The 19,601-nt window shown below is 41.5% G+C and overlaps 1 protein-coding gene across 5 annotated transcripts in view; it reads left to right on the top strand.

Annotated features, from left to right (window-relative positions):
- KMT2E (lysine methyltransferase 2E (inactive)) overlaps positions 1-19,601 on the top strand; it is a 78,743-nt gene that overhangs the window by 9,090 nt on the left and 50,052 nt on the right. For 3 of the 5 annotated variants that reach the window (XM_039914000.1, XM_029077497.1, XM_029077494.1), the window contains exons 2-3: positions 9,556-9,740; positions 19,063-19,099. In XM_039914000.1, coding sequence (XP_039769934.1) covers positions 9,670-9,740; positions 19,063-19,099 — 108 coding nt within the window. In that variant the 5' untranslated portion in view covers positions 9,556-9,669. Of the gene's footprint in view, positions 1-9,555; positions 9,741-19,062; positions 19,100-19,601 lie in introns of those variants that run through there. The other 2 variants (XM_029077496.1, XM_029077498.1) reach the window with 2 other exon arrangements.

Below are 19,601 nucleotides of genomic sequence, written 5' to 3'. Positions count from 1 at the left end.
TTGGACTTCGCCAGCTGCAGCATAAAGAAACTGCTCTTTTGCATGTGTGCGGTATTGAAACAAGTGAGTTCTGTAGCGTGAGTGTTCTTGAGGTCACACAAGAATGCAACCTTCCAGTTACAAGAGAAGTAGATGAAAGCAAATACATATATTGGCTGGGATCAGTTAAGTACTGTGCTGCTGTATGCAGTGTATGCCAGGTAGCCTAATATTATGTGTCAAAAGTTGGGTCTGTGGAGCCCTCAAAATTTCTTCTTCAGAAGCTACCCGGCTTCTGGTAGGTTTTGGGGGGCTTTTCCTGAGCCCCCAAAGAGAGCCTAGCAGAGTGTGTAGGTGAGGAGGTCTTTTCCAAGTTTGGAGAGCTCTTTAGCCAGGTTAATGTTTGAAATAACAGCTGGGATACTGTGACTGCAGTTGACCTTGCCTTGAAGTGAAACTATGATGAACTTGCCCACAGATACCCTTGTTTGACCACAGTGATTTATTTATTTGTCTGGTATGTGAATAGCCAATGTAAATAAATATGGAGACCCTCCAAGTAGTAGTATTTGAAATAGGTTTGTACTATCGATTAATGGTATTTATTGAGCACTTACTGGGTGCAGAGTACTGTACTAAGCGTTTTGGAGAGTACAGTTCAAGCAGTGTGGCTTAGTGGAAAGAGCATGGGACTGGGAGTCAGAGGACCTGGGTTTCTTTCCCGGTTCGGCCACTTAGCTGCTGTGTGACCTTGGTCAAGTCTGTGCATGACTTCTCTGTGTTTCAGTTCCCCCACCCCCCCACCCCATCTGTAAAATGGAGTTTAAATCCTTCTCCTTCCTCCTTAGACTCTGAGCCCCAAGTGGGACAGGGACTCTAACCAACCAGATTAATTCATATCTACCCCAGCACTTTGAACAGTGCTCGACACATAGTAAGTGCTTAACAGGGATCAAAATTAAAAATACAATACAACCAGAAGAAAATTCTGTCCCTAACTGCAATTTTATTCCCCTGAGATATCCTCTTGTGTTTAAGATTTTTTGTAGTGAATTATATAACACCTTCCTTCAAATCAATCACTAATATTTGTTAGGCTCCTACTGGGTGCAGGGTACTGTACGAGTTGCCTGGGGGAGTACGTTAGAAATAGTAGACATGATCCTCGCTCTCAAGCTTATAAACTAGCCAGGGGGGACATCGGACACTAAAATAAGTTGAGGAAGCGATACAGAGAAGTATGAAAGTACTCTGAGAGGTTATGGGTACTAAGTGCTAGGGTGGCACGGAAGTGCTAAAACTAAATTTGGGAGTAATATAATATGGGGAAATTGGAAATCAATCGGATGACGACCTCCTGGAGAAAATGTGATTTCAGAAGGACTTTGAAGGTTGGGGAGAGCTGTGGTCTGTTTGATGTCCAGTCAGGAGAGAGGGTGTGAGTAAGAGGTCAGCGGTGTGAGAGATCAGAGCTGGGTGCAGTGACTAGGTTAGCTTAAGGAGTGTGATTGGAGTGGGAAAATACTTAGGTAAATAGGAGGGAGAGAGCTGACTGAGTGCCTTAAAGCCAGTGGTCAGGAGTTTCTGCTTGGTGTGGTGAGGAATGGAGGTTTTTGAGGAGTGAGGTGATCTCCTTTTGTTAATTTTTTGTGGGCTCTTTCCTGTACTCTGAAGAAAACTCAGTGGAGCTTCCAAAACGATGATCCAGGCAACTGGGTAAAATATGGACTGGAGTGGCTGGAGGCAGGGAGGCAAGGAGGTCGATTAAAAAAAAATATTCAAGCCCAGATGTGATGAGTCTCTGGTCTAGTGTGGTAGCCATTTGGGTATGAGGGAAAGGGTGGACATTGGAAATGTTATGGAGTTGGAGCGACAAGATTTGGAGACAGAGAAGCAGTGCAGCTTAGTGGAAAGAACACGTGTCTGGTAGTCGAAGGAACTGAGTTCTAATTCCCGACTCTGCCACTTGCCTGCTTGGTGATCCTGGGCAAATCACTTCACTTTTCTGGTCAGTTTTCTCAGCTGTCAAGTGGGGATTGACAGTCTTTTCACCCTTCTACTTAGACTGCAAGTCTGTGTATGATAGGGATTGGTTCCAGTCTTGTAACTTGCAACAGCTCCACATAGTGAGTGCTTAACAAATACCAACATCATTATTACTGAGTATGGAAATTGATAGAGAGGAAAAGGATCATGATACTACCATGGTTACAGACTTAAGAGATGGGCAGGGTGGAGGGAAGATGAGGGCAGTTTGGTACACAGTGAGACTCAATTGCCAGTGGGTTATCCAAGCAGAAGTGACCTGGAGGCAGGAGGAAACTGAAGATTTCAAAGGGAGAGGGGTTAGGGCTAGTGAGGTAGATTGGGGTTCATTGGCATGGATGTGGTGGTTAAAGCAATGAAATTGGTTAAATTTCCCCCAAGTAAACTGAGAGAGGGGGTCCAGAACAGGCGTGACGGGAAGGGAGCGGGAAGCAGAGGAAGAGCTGGCAATAAGCGATTGAGAGGGAAAGGCCAGAGAGGTAAGAGGAGGACCCGGAGAGGACCGTTAAAGAAAACAAGGTTCTAATTGTTTCCAGTTAAAGGGAGTGTTTAATAGTGTCAAAGGCAGCAGAGAGGAGGATTAAAGTATTTACGTTAATATCTGTCTCCCCTTCTAGATTGTAAACTCACTGTGGGCAGGGAACATGTCCACCAACTCTGTTGTACTTTCCCAAGTGCTTAATACAGGGCTCTGCATACAGTAAACACTTAAGAAATGTCATTAATGATGGTGATGAGTAGCCTGAATTGGACAGGAAGGGGGTCATTGGTAACCTTCGTGTAGAGTGGTCTCTATGGAGTGGGGAGCAAAACTGAGTTAGAGAGAGTCAAGGAGGGCGTTGGAGAAGAGGAAGTGGAGGCAGACAGACGTTGTTAAATCACTGGGAGAGTTTGGACAGGAATAGGAGGAGGGAGATGGGGAGATGATGCAATGGGGTCTAGAGGATTTATTTTTTTTAGGATAAGGGAGATGTGAGCATATTTGAAAGTAAAGGGAAAGGAACATCAGGGAGTGAGAAGTCAGAGGTAGTAGTCACGGAGGGAAGAAGGAGGGGTGCATGTGCTTTTTAGAAGGTGGGAAGTGATGATAATGATGGTATTGGTTAAGCCAAGCACTGTACTAAGAGCTGGGATAAGCACAAGTTAATCAGGTTGGACAGAGTCCAAGAGGGCTTTAGCAGAGTGTGCCCCAGTTCACTGGTCCTTGAATTTGTCAAATTTTTACTGCTGGTGCTGTAGTACAATTTTTCCCTTGCCATTTATCCTGAAGAGATTGATGATGGGAAATTTTCATTTTGGACTCCTGTAGGAATCCTAGATAATGGTGTATGATAGAACAGAGTTGCAGTGTACCTGGTTAATTATTTCCTGAGTTAGCTAATTAACTTGTCTAAAACTGGGCCATAACAGAAGAGGGGAAGAAGTGGGAATGCTCAGAAAAGCCTCTCTCCCCCTGTAAACACTTGGGGATTTTGGCAAAATTAGTCATTTCACCTTTTTGAAATTCATATTGCTCCATTCAGCATTCTGAGAGGAAAAGTGTATTTCAGAAACCTTATCTAAATAGAGGATCATTTAAACAACACAGGAATGCTGAGGTGTTTTGCTTTCTAGTAGCTGGACCCTAGGGTCCGTCTGTCAAGTCCCTGTGATCCCAAAATTCATGTCATATTTGGAAAGAAACTGAAAACCACCTGCCAGTTGAGCCACAAAGTGACAAAAATGTCACCTCACATCTAGTAGTGATCTTTCCCCAAAGAGTAGAAATGTTGAGCCAATCCAGAGCTTTGGCTCATTGTAACCCAAAGATAATATATATTTTGTGGTTTGTGATTTTTTTCAGCTAATTTCCAGAGAGGCATTTGTTACCATCATTCTAGGTATGCGTTTTTCTGTCTAAATAGAAAATATTTGCTAATGGGTATACGGTGGTACCAGGTGAAAGAAGTTTTCATCTATAAATTTAGGTGACATATTTCAAATCAGGAAGTGCTGCAGAATGTCAGTCAGCATTATTTTAGCATCCAGTGTGTGGGGTGTACGTTATTTAGTTCCATTCTGTGGGGTATTTTTGGGAAGGAAATGTGGCAGTTAAAATATGTAGTGCTAAAATAGATCCCGGGTCATGTACAGCTCTTGTATAAGAAAGAGTACAGTACTTATGCTGTATGGTTATTGCAGCGAGGTAAAGAAAACCCCTTTAGAATAAGATAGGGAGGAAATTGCTTTAATATTTAAGATTTACAGTTGAGTAATCTAAGAAGCAGTTGTTGACAGCCCTTGGGCAAAAGATATAGAAATGGTTAATTTTAAATCATATCTCTTCAGACCTAAATTTAGCCTCAGTACTTATAGCCTGCACATAGATAAAACTGCAGTGTGTCCTTGTGTCACATCTTCCAGGAGTTTCTCTACTTTTTCCTTCTTTCTCCAGACACACAGTTGGTGGAATATATGTATTTTAAACTGAGAATATCGGTTGGGTTTCTTTTTTAAAGTGATCAAGACCCTCTACATTAAAAGGCTTTTGTATCGAAAAGCAACTTTCACTGTAATGCATGTGCAGCAGGTGAAAAGCAAATAGTGTAAGGGGTAAAAAAAACCAAACAAACAACTTGTTGTTTGACTTAAGTGAGATCTTTGGTTATGCCTTGAAGGTCACTAGACCAAGTTCACTTCCTTCTGGCTGAGTACCGATATAGAAGATTATTCTGATTCATGATATGCTGTGCTATTTACTTGAAGAAGCAGAATATCAAATTGAGCAATCTGGGAGTACCTAAGGATTTTGATTTTGGTTTTTTTTGAGAAAACATCTGGTTTGAATAACTAAAATAAGGAGGAAAATATTTGAACCTCATTAAGCTCAGTCATATTTTTTGAGCGCTTTCTGCGAGCAGAGCACTGTAATAAGTGCTTGGGAGAATACAATATAACAATGTAACAGACACATTCCCTGCCCACAATGAGTTTACAGTCTAGAGGAAATCAATGAAATTTCCCCCAAGAATTACCTAACTAAACTAACTAAATATTTCAATTTGGGCATTGATTTTTTTTCCTTTTGGTTTTAGTAGTTACTGAAAATAATCAATGGTATTTAATGAGCACTTACTATGTGCAGAATGCTGTGCTAAGTGCTTGGGAGAGTATACTATAGCAAAAGTAACAGACACATTTCCTGCCATTAAGTTTACAGTCTGGTATTCTCCCTGTATTTTTTTAATGGTGTTTATTAAGCTCATACTAGGTGCCAACCACATTACTAAGTGCTGGGGTAGATACAAGAGAATCAGGTTGGACACAGTCCCTGTCCCGTTTGGGGCTTGTAGTCTAAGTAGGAGGGAATAGGATTTAATTCCCTTTTTATAGATGAAGAAACTGAGGAGTGGAGACGTTAAATAATTTACCCAAGGGTACACAGCAAGCAAGTGGCAGAGCCAGGAATAGAACCCAGGTCTTCTGATTCCCAGGCCCATTGCTCTTTCCCCTAAGCCATACTTGCTTCCCACTAATGAAGTGTTTATTTTGATATTGAAGTGACTGGGAAAATAAAGTTAAAATTATAGCATTCCTTTGAATATGTAGGTGTGAGCTAGCAGTACTCAAATTATTGTGATTTAAAGAAATGCAATCAATCAGTGGTATTTTAGTCCTTACTCTGGTAGAGCACTTTACTAAGTGCTTGGGAGAGTACAGAAAGAGTAAGTAGAAACAATCCCTGCCTTCAAGGAGTTTACAACCTGGTGGGGAGGCAGATATAATTGCTGAACTTTATTGTGTGTTAGATTAGAGGCTGTACTATTATGCAGCAATCTTATATTTGGGGAGTCAATTGCTGCCACAGGTTTTTTCCCCAAGACCCAAGCTCTTTCCAGTAGGCCACCAGTTTAATGTTTTTCCATTAGGCCACTGCTTCTCATAAAAATAATGGGAATACTAGCCAGCCGTGTGACCTTCCTGCCTGTTAATCATCGATGAAAAAGGGTTAAAGACACCCGCTTTCTCCACCTCTTGAAAATTGTGAACTCCTAGTGGGATAGGAACTGTGATGATCCATTTGTGGATACTTTTTTGCTCTTGGGGTCTATTACTAAACGTGTTAGTAGTTCATGTTAGTTAGATTCCCTCAGTTCTCCCATACTGTCTGTTTTCACTTTTCATTTTGGATAGAAGGATGGAAACTTTACTCTTGCAAATCATGCCTCTCTGGCTAGAATGTGGTGGTGGTTAGTTAATAATTGTGGTATTTAAGTACTTAGGTGCCAGGAACTGTACTAAGCGCTGTTTGCATATTGTGGCACTGGCTAAGTTGCATATGCCCTAATGTAAATTTATCTTAATGTGAGATTCCTCAAGAATATAGTCATAGTAATAATAATAGCATTTATTAGGCACTTACTGGGTGCACAGGACTGTTTTAAACTCCGAGAAAGAGTATACAAGTGGGAATTACACACAGAGCCCCATTTTAAGGAGAAACCATGTCAGATTTTTTTTCCTTCCTAGGAGAAATGATTTGATAACCAGTGTTCCTTGTTTTTAAAAGGGTCTTGTTTTCTTGATAGTGGGATTTATGAGTTTTTTTTTTCTGAGAGCCCCATGAGGGACAGGGATTGTGACCAACCCGATTTACTTGTATCCACTCCGTCGCTTAGTACAGTTCCTGACACATAGTAAGCACTTAACAAAAACCCTTTTTCTTTTTGTTAATATCATTATTATTATTATTTTCTCCCTCAGAAACCTCATGGTATTTCTGTATCATTTCCTGGAAGATTGCTGTTTATTCTCAGTCCATCTCTTTTAGGTGTTCTTGACTTGAATTTTGGTTAACATCAGTTGTTTTCAAGTACATCAAGTCTTTTTTAGTTTTAAATGGCATTTGTTAAGCGTTTACTGTCTGCTGTATAAAGCGCTGGGATAGATACAAGATAATTAGGTTGGACACAGTCCATGTCCCATGCAGGGCTCACAGTCTTAATCCCTAGTTAACAGATGCGGTAACTGAGGCACGGAGAAGTGAAGTGACTTGCCCATGGTCACACAGCAGACATATGGCAGATCTGGGATTTGAACCCAGGTCCTCTGACTCCCAGAGGAGTGTTGAAGCAGTCTTTGGTTTTGCTGCATTTTTTTCCCCCTTATCTCGTGCCTCAACCTCTTCACCCACACTTTTTTTTCTCCCTTATCACATGACTATTTTTAAAAAAAATATAAAGAGACCAAAATAAGCTCGATGCCACCAGTGCCACTGTCTCATGAAATGGTGGCATCCACTTTCGGAGCTTCGTTCGTTACAAATAATGGCTTCAATTTAGCATTTTCTAGAAGGGATAGATTTAAGGCCAAAAAAAAAAAATGGAAGTTTCTGTAGATAGATCTCCAGCTGAAATTAATACTGTCCAAAAATGCATACTAGTATTTAGAAAGGAATGTATTATCTCTGTCCACTTTTAAATAGAAACCATCCTCCAGCTATTGCCGTACATAATGTTAACAATGTGAGGCCTAGAATGAAGTGAAACAGGATACCACATTTTCAAGGTTCAGATTGGCAGAGTAGGACCCTGTAGAACACTTAGCATGAATCTACCAAAATTGTACCTCTAGACTGGTATTTCCCAAACTTTAGCTTAGCCAGCTCATCCTCTAGGTAGCTGGATTCCTTCTGGTGGGGAACAAAAGGGAGATTGTTGCTGCCGAGGACTTCTGGAATTGCTTCACTTTTAAAACTCCAGAGTACCCATTCGTACACCTGAAAGAACACTTGCTGTTAGATATCTGGTACTAAGTGTGGAGAGGGTTTTTTGAGAATCTCTTGAAAGGCATGGAAAATGGGCCCCAGTTTTACCCCTGGGTATCTTATATCACATTTCATATTATGTTTGTCAAAGATCAGCCAGTCCCTTTCCAAACCTGCAAGAAGTCCAAGTTGTATTTTTCTGTGGGTCCAGTGATGTTATCAAGCAGATCCATAACCAGGTGTGGCATAAACCACAAATAGTCCACTACTGGCCTCCTTCATCCCCAGTGAGTAGGATTTTTTTGAAAAATGGGTAAAATTGCTTAGTCTACCCTGGACTGTATCTTTTCTTTCTCTCTCCCCACTGTTCTTTTACATCTCTGCCCATCTGCCCCTCTCCCAGCCCCAAAGAGAGAAAGTGTTCTGCTCACTACCTCACATTCTGTGCTCAAGCCTGTCCATTGAAAAAGACACCTACTGCCCTTCTAGCCAACTGACCCTCTCCGACCCTCTTTCCATGTGCAGTCATGGCCCTCCCCCGATACTCCAGGCACTGAAGGGTGAAAAAAGGAAGACACACAAAAGCACCAGGGATGGAGTGGAATGTTGCCATAGCTTTGTGAGCCTGGAAATGGCCCTCCCCTCCCCCCCCATCCCCTCCCGGCCCTGGGCCAGGGAAGAATCAGAAACAGGAAGTCAATCAGGAGTAGGGAATGGAAAGACAGGAAAAGCGCAAGAGAGAATCTTGATCTCTCTCCCTCTTCTCCCCACCCAGTTCTCTGAGTTTTGTGGAACAATTTTTAGTCTAACCCATAGTACTGTAACTTGGTGGCATTCTCTTTTAAAATAGCAACTTTGTTATAGAACAGGTAGGGAGGAAGCTGAAGTGTTATGTATAGGGAGATAGCATGGGACAGGGGATAGTGGAAGATGGGTGCAGCAGAAGGGAGAAAATCGTGGAGATGGAGCAGGATCAGGGCTGACTCAACCCTGCAGGATTGATCAGGTGGGAATTGAAGTGGCATGGAGTTGTGATAGCTGTGGAGTTGTGGGTATGAGTGAGAGAGGGCATTGCATTAGGAGAGGAAATGGTCTTCTACTGTAAGGCCATTTGCACAAATTTGGAAAATTAGCCTGTTGTGCTTCCGTCTCCTGCCTTGTGCTTATGCTTATAATGATGTGGCATGATATAGGTCGCTCTGGAGATAGTCAAATCATGGCTCTGTCTCTGATTTACCTTCCTCTTGCTCACTCCAAACCCTTCCCACTCCCCAACCACTACCCCCCACCTACTATGTAGCACTTTTCAGAATTGTCCAAAGCTCCTTAAACCAGCTGCCAACACGTGGGCATTGCTGTCATCCCTTTTCAGTCGCCAAGATTATAACAGCATTGATTTTCTGGACCTGTGATTGGAGCAATCGCCAGAGTTTCCCTCTGTGCTATTTCTGAACTCCTCTTAAATCAACAGAATTACTATATTGCCTTCTTGCTTTTCCTGCATTTTATTTCCAGTTCCATTCCTTTCTGGAATAAGAGTTCTAAAAGAATGTCCTACTTTGGAACATATATAAAATGTTGATATTCTGTTTATTAGTGACAATCCAGCCTTGCAAATAGCCCTTTAAATACTTGCCTTTGGAAAATGATGCTAATTTAACCCTATTTTATTTCCCATTTAGAAGTTATTTTTACAAAGAACAATATTAAATGATTGTTAGACTATTTTCCTAATATTATCTCGAGTCATCTCACCATTGCTCTTGTCTTCTTTTTTAATACAGGGTTTGTGGATGCACTTAGATGTTTGCAATGAGCACTGTGGCTGGCATGCCCCAGTGTTTTGGATACCAATGCATAGGACTCCGTAGTAATCGAATTTATCAGAAACGAACGTCATGAGCATAGTGATCCCATTGGGGGTTGACACAACAGAAACTTCATATTTGGAAATGGCTGCAGGCTCAGAGTAAGTATGATTCGAGCAATATTTGTTGGGTCGGGGAGGTAAGGAAACATTACACATACAGGTTGGTTTGAAACTAGTATTGAGTGTGTGTGCATACACACATACCTGTTCTCCATTTTAGGTACATATTGCAGTTGTTAAGTTTTATATACAAATTTAAAGTGTTTAATTATGAGGTTATAAGGAACAAAAAGTTAATAAATCAGAAATATTTAAGTGAACATTTTTAATCTTTACGGCCATCTTAAATTACACTTTTTCCCTAATGGGTTACCCTTTCCATTTATTTAAATGATGGGTATTTTATCTTAGAGTGAAGGCTAATAGGATATTAGATTGTGGGGCCATTCGTATTTAGATTTCAGAATTAATGCTATTCTAGACTTCCTTTTTTTGGACAATCTGATTTACTCCTAGCACAGAAACATGTGATTCAGACAAGCCAACTTTCCCCATAAAGAAGGGGGGGATGACAAAATCCTAATGATTAAAATATGAGGAAGCCGAATATTGTTATAATGTGGTTATTATGATGTAGTATATAGTATTGAGAGAATCACTTAAGGCCTAACTTTGAACGCCGTGGCTAGAGAAATGAACGTACAGTTGAAAATTAAGTATTCAAAAGGCCGTTGTTGGATAAAATGTTGATTTTTGAAAAATTGAACCCCATTTACTGAGTTGGTAGTGGGGAGGGCAAATGGGAGAGTTTATCCAAGAGAGCAAAATCCTCCTTTTTAAATCATCTGAGTTTATCTCAGTCCGATTACAGTCCTTAGCTTTCTACTGTACCAGTGACCTGATTTCAAATTGCTCATGCCCAGTGACCTCTTGTGGCCAATTGTGTTTGATGACTAGAGTACCCCAGCCAGGGAGTGCCATGTATAAAAGATTTACCTTTTGAGGTGGTAGTTTTTTGGCTCAGGAGTCCCACGTTTTACCCTGATTGTAGCCACAGTCAGCGTTTTGGAAGTTGAATGACTGGAAGAAGGGGGTGAGGGCTTTTATTCCGATTTGACAATCTCCTATTTCCTTTTGATGTTAGCGATGATGTCTGAGTCCAGACATCATCATCATAATCATCATCGTCATTGCTTGGTATAGTCTTTGAGTAGTAAAATTAGGGGCCACCAGATGACCAGAATCTCCCAATCTGGGGCGAAGGGGTTATAGGGCTTTCTGATGCCTTGGAGCACGAGTGCTCTGCACACAGTAAGCGCTCAGTAAATACAATTGACTGACTGACAACACATGCCAATATGTGGGACTATGCGGTTACCAAGCTTTAAAGCCGCCCGGCATTCCTAAATCATCCTACCCCGATTAATTGCCCTTATTCAGAAATTCAGCTTTGATTCTACTAAGTCTTTAGACGCCAGCTTCCATTATAATAATGGGATTTTTCTAAAAGCATATAGAAAATTCAGTGTTAAAGTTGCGGTGTAAATTGATAGACATGTACCTGGCTATATTGTGGCGTACTTCGGATATAGGTATATTATCATCGTCTAGAGCCTTAGCTAGACCCTCAGGGTTGGGTTGAGTTGAATATTGGATTTGGCTGCGCCACCAATATTTCTCACGTCCCATTGGGCGACCAGGCGGTAGCTGGTCACTTAGTCGTGTTTATTGAGTGCTTATTGTATGCAGAGCACTGTACTAAGAGCTAGGGATAATATAGCAAACACATTCCATGTCCACAATGAACTTACGGTCTAGAAGGAGAGACAATCATTAATATAAAGAAAAAATTATAGATATGTACATAAGTGCTGCGGGGCTGGGAGGGGTCTGAATAAAGGTCTAGCTAGACTTGTTTAGACCAAGAGTGAGCCTCTGCCCAATTGGAAGTGACCCACATCGCATATTCCAGGAGTGCTGCTGTGCATGTGTGACATTTTGTACTTGTGCTTTCATCCATCGGATTGGCTGGGCTAGAATTTTCAGCAGCCCATAGGGCTATTGCTCATTTGTGTCAGCACCCCTCTGCCCCGAAGTCATCCCTCCATCTGGTTCAGCTGAGTCATTCAGTCTTATTTATTGAGCGCTTACTGTGTGCTAAGCACTGTACTAAGTGCTTGGGAGAGGACAATATAGCAACAAACACACATTCCCTGCCCACAACAAATTCACAGTCTAAAGGGGTTCCTGTCGAGTCTGGACTTGAACCCTGTAGGGCGGGGGTCTGCCTGGCAGTAGCCAGAATCCCAGTGGGTCAAATTTTGCCAGCCAGAGGGCTACCCTGCACAGGATCCTATGGCTATCTTTTCTTTCTTTAGGCTACCGCTAGAACGTTGTCCACTCCATTTTGGTTCAAGCACCTCAGATTTGTGGTAGCAACTACCCTTTCCTTCGTAGTCTCTCGAGTTTCCCCCTTTAGCCAACATGGATATTTTTTTTTCCAGATAGTACTTGAGCTAATATGGTTACCTTTCTCTTAAATTCCTAGAACAGTGGCATCCCAGCAAGAGCAAGAACTGATGGGGAGGAATGAGCTCTGTACGTTCTGTACAAAGCTAACTTTCATTTCAGGTCATTGCCTAATAGGAAACAACTGGCAGTTGGCGCTTATAACTTTTAGTCTGTGTTTGTGAATTGATATACCTGTAGATTTGTATCTCTAGCAGAAGGTGTAATTCCATCCGGGCTCCAGGCCGACCATAAATGATCTTGACTAGCGTTTTCCAGAGGGCCACATCTAGGCATATGAAATAGTGCCATGAGTGTAATTCTCTTGATTAGAAGACTTTGTGGTCTCATCTCAGGCATTTTTCAAGTTAAAATGTTACTATTGCTTCCTTTTGGACAGTGTTTCTCAACTTTTTTTTTTCTTCTCCCTCTCCTCTATTCGTCTCACCTCTGTACTCTAATGAATCTAGATGCCTTATACCGGAACTGTAAGTCAGTGGGAGAACCTTTAGCCAGGGAAGAGGAGTGGCCACCAGAAAGCTTTACTGGATCAAAGTGGTCCCCTGGCCAGTTTGGAAATCAAATTACTTCATAGTGGATACAGCATGGACCTGGGAGCCAGAAGGGCATAGGTTCTAATTCCAGCTTCACCACTTGTCTGCTGTGTGACCTTGGGCAAGTCACTTCACTTCTCTGTGCCTCAACTACCTCATCTTTAAATGGGGATTGAGACTGTGAGCCCCATGTGGGACAGGGGCTGTGTCCAACCTGATTTGTTTGTATCCACCCCAGCACTTAGTACAGTGCTTGGCACATAGTAAATGCCTAGCAGGTACCATAATGATTATTATCATCAGAGACTAAGTGATCTGTAGTCCACTTTGTGAAAGAAAAAAAAGGTGCACTTACAGAGAGTTGTCTCTTAAGTTGCAGGAGGTGGGGAATATAGAGATTGAATCTAGTAGTTTACTCTCAACCAGTCACTGTCTTATTTCTCTTTCTGTATTTGCCTTTAGTACACAGTATAGGACTCCATAGTAGCTACTCAGTAAATTCTTCTAATAATGATACTGACTCGGTGCTGGCAATCGACCAGCTTGTCAAAGGGTTCTTAACAATATAATGGTGAGTGTGTAGAAGTAATAAGAATTTCAAAAATTTCAGAAAGCCGTTAAATGGAGTTATTTCATTGGGAGGGGGTGTTTGGATTCTTAACTACAGTTGTTTTTGATGGGGGTGAATAAATGAACAGACTTAATGCTCTACAAATTTTTTTTTGGTGTGTCCACAAAATGAAATAAGTAAAATTATGCTCATTTACAGAATTCTTTTGGAAGCAGAAAAGGTGTCAAAAATATGTGATTGTACTGGCTCTTTTCAAAATAATCAGTCAGTGATATTTGAGTGTTTATTGTATGCAAAGCACTGAACTAAGCGTTTGAAAAAGTGCAGTGTAGTTGGTAGACGCATTCATTTCCTGCCCAAAACAAAGTTACAGTCTAGAGGGGAAGACAGACATTCATATAAATAATTTATAGATATGTACGTCAACACTTCCTTTGAAATAGTTCACCTGTTTCCTTCTGTCCTCTAAATGAAAACCAAATAATTTTAAGGCTAATATTAAAGATGGGGCTGCCAGTTTATGAAGTAAGGTTTTATAACATTGGACTTCATTATATCCATGACATCAGCTTCCACAGCTTGTTTTCAGCGGTTTAGCAATTTTTAAGTTCAATAGGGCCATCTGGTGATAGAACCGAGTAATGACTCTGAAGATTATGCAATATTTTAAATGTGTTTTAACTTTGTAATGATTTAGTAACACGATAGAGCTTAAATCGAAAAACATTTGAAATTTCCTAAAAATCTTTAATATTTAAACTTGAAAATATTTAGAATTTGTTTATTGTGATAAAAGCAGCATGGAGTACATTAGTGTTTGATGTTTTAGCACCATTCATTTACTGGTAGCTTTTTTCTTGATTTTTGGTCAGATACATGGCAGTTTGGCTTTATGGTCATGACATGGTACCACAGATTAAAAAAAAATAATCAACTTGTGTATTTTTCTCATTACTGTACTGAAATCAGAAGATGTTGATGGTCACAAAACAAATCAGCAGTGAAGTTGTAGGACTAGAGCTGTAGTCTCTTGACTGTAGTTTAAGGGTCTTATCAGTAAGACAGGAAGTTAATGCAAAAAAATTTCTCACCTATTAGTCACCTACCTAAATAAAAACAATTTCAACATCCGCTGGGCCCCTGAAATTTAAGTTTGGAAAATTTTCAAATCAATTTTCCCATGCAACTTTCTTTCCTGTAATGATTGTGTTGATTTTGGGTTCAGATGACTCCAGACATATCTGGCAAAAATTGATGGCAAGGACCTAAGCAAATACCCCAAACAATCTAGCTAATTGCATTAGCTACCCGAACAAAAGGAAACAAGATTAATTTAAAAGGCAGTGGTGATGACTCCTAGTAAGTCTTGTTTCTAAATTGGAAGATACTCAGAAGTCAGACATCTGCTCTGTTCCCTGAGAATTGTGATTTAAATAAGAGGTGGCATTTGGAACCAACCTGTCTGGCCCTGTGTACTCTGAGCCCAAAGATAATGAGAACTGATCTTTGAGAAGGAAGGGACCCTTTCTCCTCCTCCTTTCTTCACCAGGCTTGAAAAAGCATAGGGAGTTTTGGGGAGGTAAAATAAGGAAAGACTTTGGTTGGGAGAGGAGAGAGGGTATCTGCCAGATCTGTAGGCATGTGTACAACTTCCGGGGTTTCCCCAGTGCACACGAGCCAATCTGGAAAGGAGTGGAGGAGAGCCTGGCCAGGGTTTAAACGATAGGTACGATTTGCTTTCATTTCTTTTTCAGTAGTCTTAATGAAAATGCACAATAAGAATGGGTGGAATAAGAGCTGGACGGGAACCTTGAGACTTAGACTCACCCACAGTCTCATGGGAAAAGTACATGGCCTAGTGGATTGAACATGGGCCTGGGTTCTAATCCCGGCTCTGCCTGTAATCTGATGTGTGATTTTGGGTAAATCACTTCTCTATGCCTCAGTTACTGCCTCTATAAAAAGGGGATTAAGACTGAGCCCCATGTAGGAAATGAGTTGTGTCCAACCTGGCTAGTTTGTATGTACTCCGGCGCTTAGTACAGGGCCTGGCACATAGTAATCTTACAGTATACTTACAGATAGCATTTAAAAATAAAATTAGTGCTTCTCTCATCTTGATCCTGGAGGAACTCTCAAGTAAATTTGCAAAAGCTTTTCTAGTTCCTTTCTTTTTGCCTACTCCCCCCCTCCTGTAACTTCTCTCTCTTCTATTGTGTTTTCAGTCATCATTGTCCCCTCTTCTGGGAAATCGAGAAACCTGGGTTCTAATCCTGGCTCCTTCACTTGCTTGCTGAGTGACCTTGGGTGATTCACCTAAATTCTCTATGCCTCAGTTTCTTCATCTGTAAAAACCTGTTTCCCTCCCTCTTAGAATGAGAGCCCATGTGGGACTGGGCCTGTGTTTGATCTGATTGTTACCCCAGGGCTTGGCACATAGTAGTCCACTTATCAAGCACAACAATTATTCTATTATTATTACTTCTCTCCAATACTCTTTTGTGTCCCGCAGATGCAGGAAGTTTATAACCTCCCCATTTCATTTCTAAAGTGCTGGAACACATGATGCATCTCTGAAGTAAATACACTTCTGTTGTAGACATAAAGGGCAAAAATATAGAATGGGCAAGTGATAATGTAATGAGGAAAATGTTAAAACTTCATGGTAATCTTGGGCAAAAATCTGGGACCCTGGTAGTCTTAACGTTTAGTACAGTGCCTGGCACATAGTAAGCACTTAACAAATATCATCATTAGTATTAGTCTGACCCACCCACTTCTCTTGACTGCCCTAAACAGTGCTAACTTTGGGAGACAGGATATCAGAGTAAGTACATGGAGGGAAAGGTGAACAGAGGAACAGATCGGATCTGAAGCAGACTGTTTTAGAGGGTTCAGTCTAAATCTGGGTTTGTCTTTGTTTCACAACAGTAGGATATATGACATTAATTGAATTTCTTGGAAATAGTTGGGTAATCATGTACACCTAGAGAGTCTGTGAGCCCCGTGTGGGACAGGGACTATGTCCAATAAGATTAATTGTACCTCCTAGGCAGTGTGTCCCAGTGGAAAGAACACGGACCTGGCAGTCAGAGGACCTGGGTTCTAATCGCGGCTCCTCCACTTATCTGCTGTGTGACCTTGGACAAGTCACTTGACTTTTCTGTGCCTCAATTCCCTCATCTTCAAAATGGGGAGCCTCCGTCCTACTTAGAATGTGAGTCTCATGTCCATACATTCAGTCATTCATTCAGTTGTATTTGTTGAGCGCTTACTGTGTGCAGAGCACTGTACTAAGTGCTTGGGAGAGTATGATACAACGATAAACAGACATATTCCCTGCCCACAGCAAGCTTACAGTCTAGAAAGGGGGAGACAGATATCACTACAGATAAATTACAGTTATGTACCTGAGTGGTGTGGGGCTGGGAGAGGGTCAAAGCAAAGGGAGCAGGTCAGAGCATTGCAGAAGGGAATGGGAGAAGAGAAAACTGTGGGGTGGAGGATTTTAGTCTGGGAAAGAGCCTTGAAGATATGCCTTGAATAAGCGTTTGAAGGGTATCATGTATCTATCGCAATGCTCAGTACAGTCCTTGGCACATAGTAAGCGCTTAACAAATGCTACAGTTATTATTATTACCTCATCCCTTAAAACAGTGCTTGACAGAAAGACACCTCTCCCTTCCCTTACCCCCACCCCCAGGCCAGAACATTTCCCTTATTGAATTTTGACTGGACATTAAGTTGGCCAGATGGGTCCATTTAGGGTCTCCTATGGCCAGGAGGGAGGAGGGGCAGGAGGTGCTAAGCACAGCAGTCCAGTGGGACAAAGTGTCAGTATTCTCCAGGGGCAATCAAATATCCATACCGACTATGCCTGGTTCATGCCCCTGCTTAAATGTGAAGCCAGGTCTCCTCCTGACTTGCTTCAGGGGTGCTATCCATCCACATTTCTGAGGCCTAACTTGAACTGAACTCTGGGATTTCCAGAAGCTGTGGGCTGAATTGAGCCTATGTGCTTCCCAAAGTGAGGTGAATGAATATATGGAGAGTTTTTAAATTATCAAGTTCTTACAGTTTCTCTGTGACCAGCCCAGTTTGGAAAACCTATATTTGGGTGAATTCTGAGTAGGTACTATTTTAGAACAAGTGACATTTGAACAGTAGCAGGCTTATTGTAGGTAAACTTGGGATGGACAGATTTTTGTCCTGGGAGGAAGCAGTTGTTGAAAATTAGTAGGAGCCTTTTGCTCCTCTTGAAGTGTGAAACTGGCAAGAGAGTTATATTGCAGTGCCCAACTTGGTGATCCAAATTATTGAGCATTAGTCTCCTGTGTTTTGTGAGGCATGGAAGCTTGGTTTTACAGAAGGGGTGTTTTTAGCACTCAGGTCATATCTGTTCAGATTTAATCACTTTTGTCCTACACAGACTTTTATACTTAAATTCTCTATCATTCAAAATCCATGAGAATTGAGTTGGTTCTGTTTACCTTATAAGCCGCATAACCTAACATCATCATCAGTGGTATTTCTTGAGTGCTTACTGTGTGCAGAGCACTGTACTAGGAGCTTGGGAGAGTACAGTATAACAGAATGCTAGTCATGTCTGCCCTGTGCATGAATCAGATTGTTGTTGCAGAAACTCAGTGTTAACTGAAGGTGAGAAGATGACCAAGAAGGATCTGAAAGATAAAACAGCACCTTAGGAAAGTAGATTGAGCACTGCAAGAGGAGCTTCTCTTTCCTGTCTCTGTTTCTCTTATCCCTAGCCAGGCAATTCCAACATGAGAAAGGATCAAGAGGGTAAAGAAGCTCCAGAACTGGGAATTGGACTGGAAGGGATGACTGGTATAAACTCTTAGAGTAGCTCTACTCTTCTCAGTGCATGTCTTTGCCCTCGTGTATTCCTAGGTTCCCTTACTTTTTCAAGGAGGGCAGATCACAGTCTGGCATAAGAAATGTACACGTTGGGTCAGAGGTTCCCCTAATAACCTGCTTTGTTGAATGTCCACTTTGGTTAATTAAGTGGGTATAAAATAAGCAAACTATCCAAATTATCAGCACCTGTGTGTTCTTAGGTTTCAATTATCCCGGCACTTCAGGCTAGTGCTTAGAACAGTGCTTGGCACATAGCGCTAAACAAATACCCTCATTTTTATTATTATTACTATTAGCAGCAGCAGCAGCAACAATCTATTTAGAACTCACTGTGTGCAAAGCAACTGATGGTTTGTTTTTTTTAAATAACCATATAAATGTATTTTTTGGGTCTTGTTAAATTAAGTATTTGGAACCACCTAACTAAATTAGAAGGAGCTTTCTTGGCATTCGCAGATGAGCGAGATATTGGGGACAGATAGATCCCTGATGGATGAGTCATAGCTTGGAGAATGATCTGTAGTTGGATTGTCCCTAAGGAGTGGTTACCTCAGGAGGAGAAGAGGAGAAAGAAGTTTTAAAACTTCCCAGGGAACCACCCTCCCACTATCCCTTCCTTCCTGTAGAATTGTCACCCCAAATTATCTACCTACTCGGTAGCGATTGATCACAACCCTGCTAGGGCAAATGGTCAACAACATGCTAACATTAAACTTCTAGATACTTGTTTAGACCGTCACATAAACTCACCAATAATATTTTGGAGCCTTTCATATTATTTAGAACCTGAAAATGTGTTGAAAGATTTTAGAGCCAATAAAATTAAAATCTCTCTCGACATGGAGGACCACCTTATAAATGAATTATGTTTCAGCACTCCCAAGTTCTCAATTTTTATTTGCTTTTGTAGAGTTGTCCTTGAGTTTGAAGATGCTGCTGCTACTGGGGTGAGCTAGAATCCAGGGGTGTGTGTGTGTGTGTGTGTGTGTGTGTGTGTTACAGAGAGAAGCCCTTGTGCCTTTTAAAGGTTCAGTGGTGCCCTTCCCTGGCCCCTTTCCAGACCTCAAAGCCGCCCAGATATTTTTGATGTGTACTCTGTATTTAGGTAGACCTCTGTATATCTTAGCTGTGGCCCTCTAAAACTCCTCCAAATTAAGAAGTAGTGAAGACTCAAGGATAAAAGCCAAATATGGGAATCAGAGTTATGTAGCATTTAGTGTTTGCATGTGGATTGCAGGGAGTAGGGGCTGGTGGTGGTGGAGTACTTTATCCGCCTCATTGTTCACAGCAGTATTCCAGTAGACTTTCATGTGGTAGGTGAATGTTGAGACTTGACATGAATGGGCGTGGCGGGGAGGATTGGGGGGTGGGTAAAGGGGGGTTGCTTAGAGGTGGGGAAAAAGCCCCAAATAGCTGAAAAGCCAAGGTCAAGCATTGAAAAATAAATTA

This window comes from Ornithorhynchus anatinus, chromosome 13, assembly GCF_004115215.2.
Source record: "Ornithorhynchus anatinus isolate Pmale09 chromosome 13, mOrnAna1.pri.v4, whole genome shotgun sequence".
Classification (NCBI taxonomy): domain Eukaryota; kingdom Metazoa; phylum Chordata; class Mammalia; order Monotremata; family Ornithorhynchidae; genus Ornithorhynchus; species Ornithorhynchus anatinus.
Note: the sequence above shows the minus strand (reverse complement) of the source record. Positions and strands in the feature narration are given on the sequence as shown.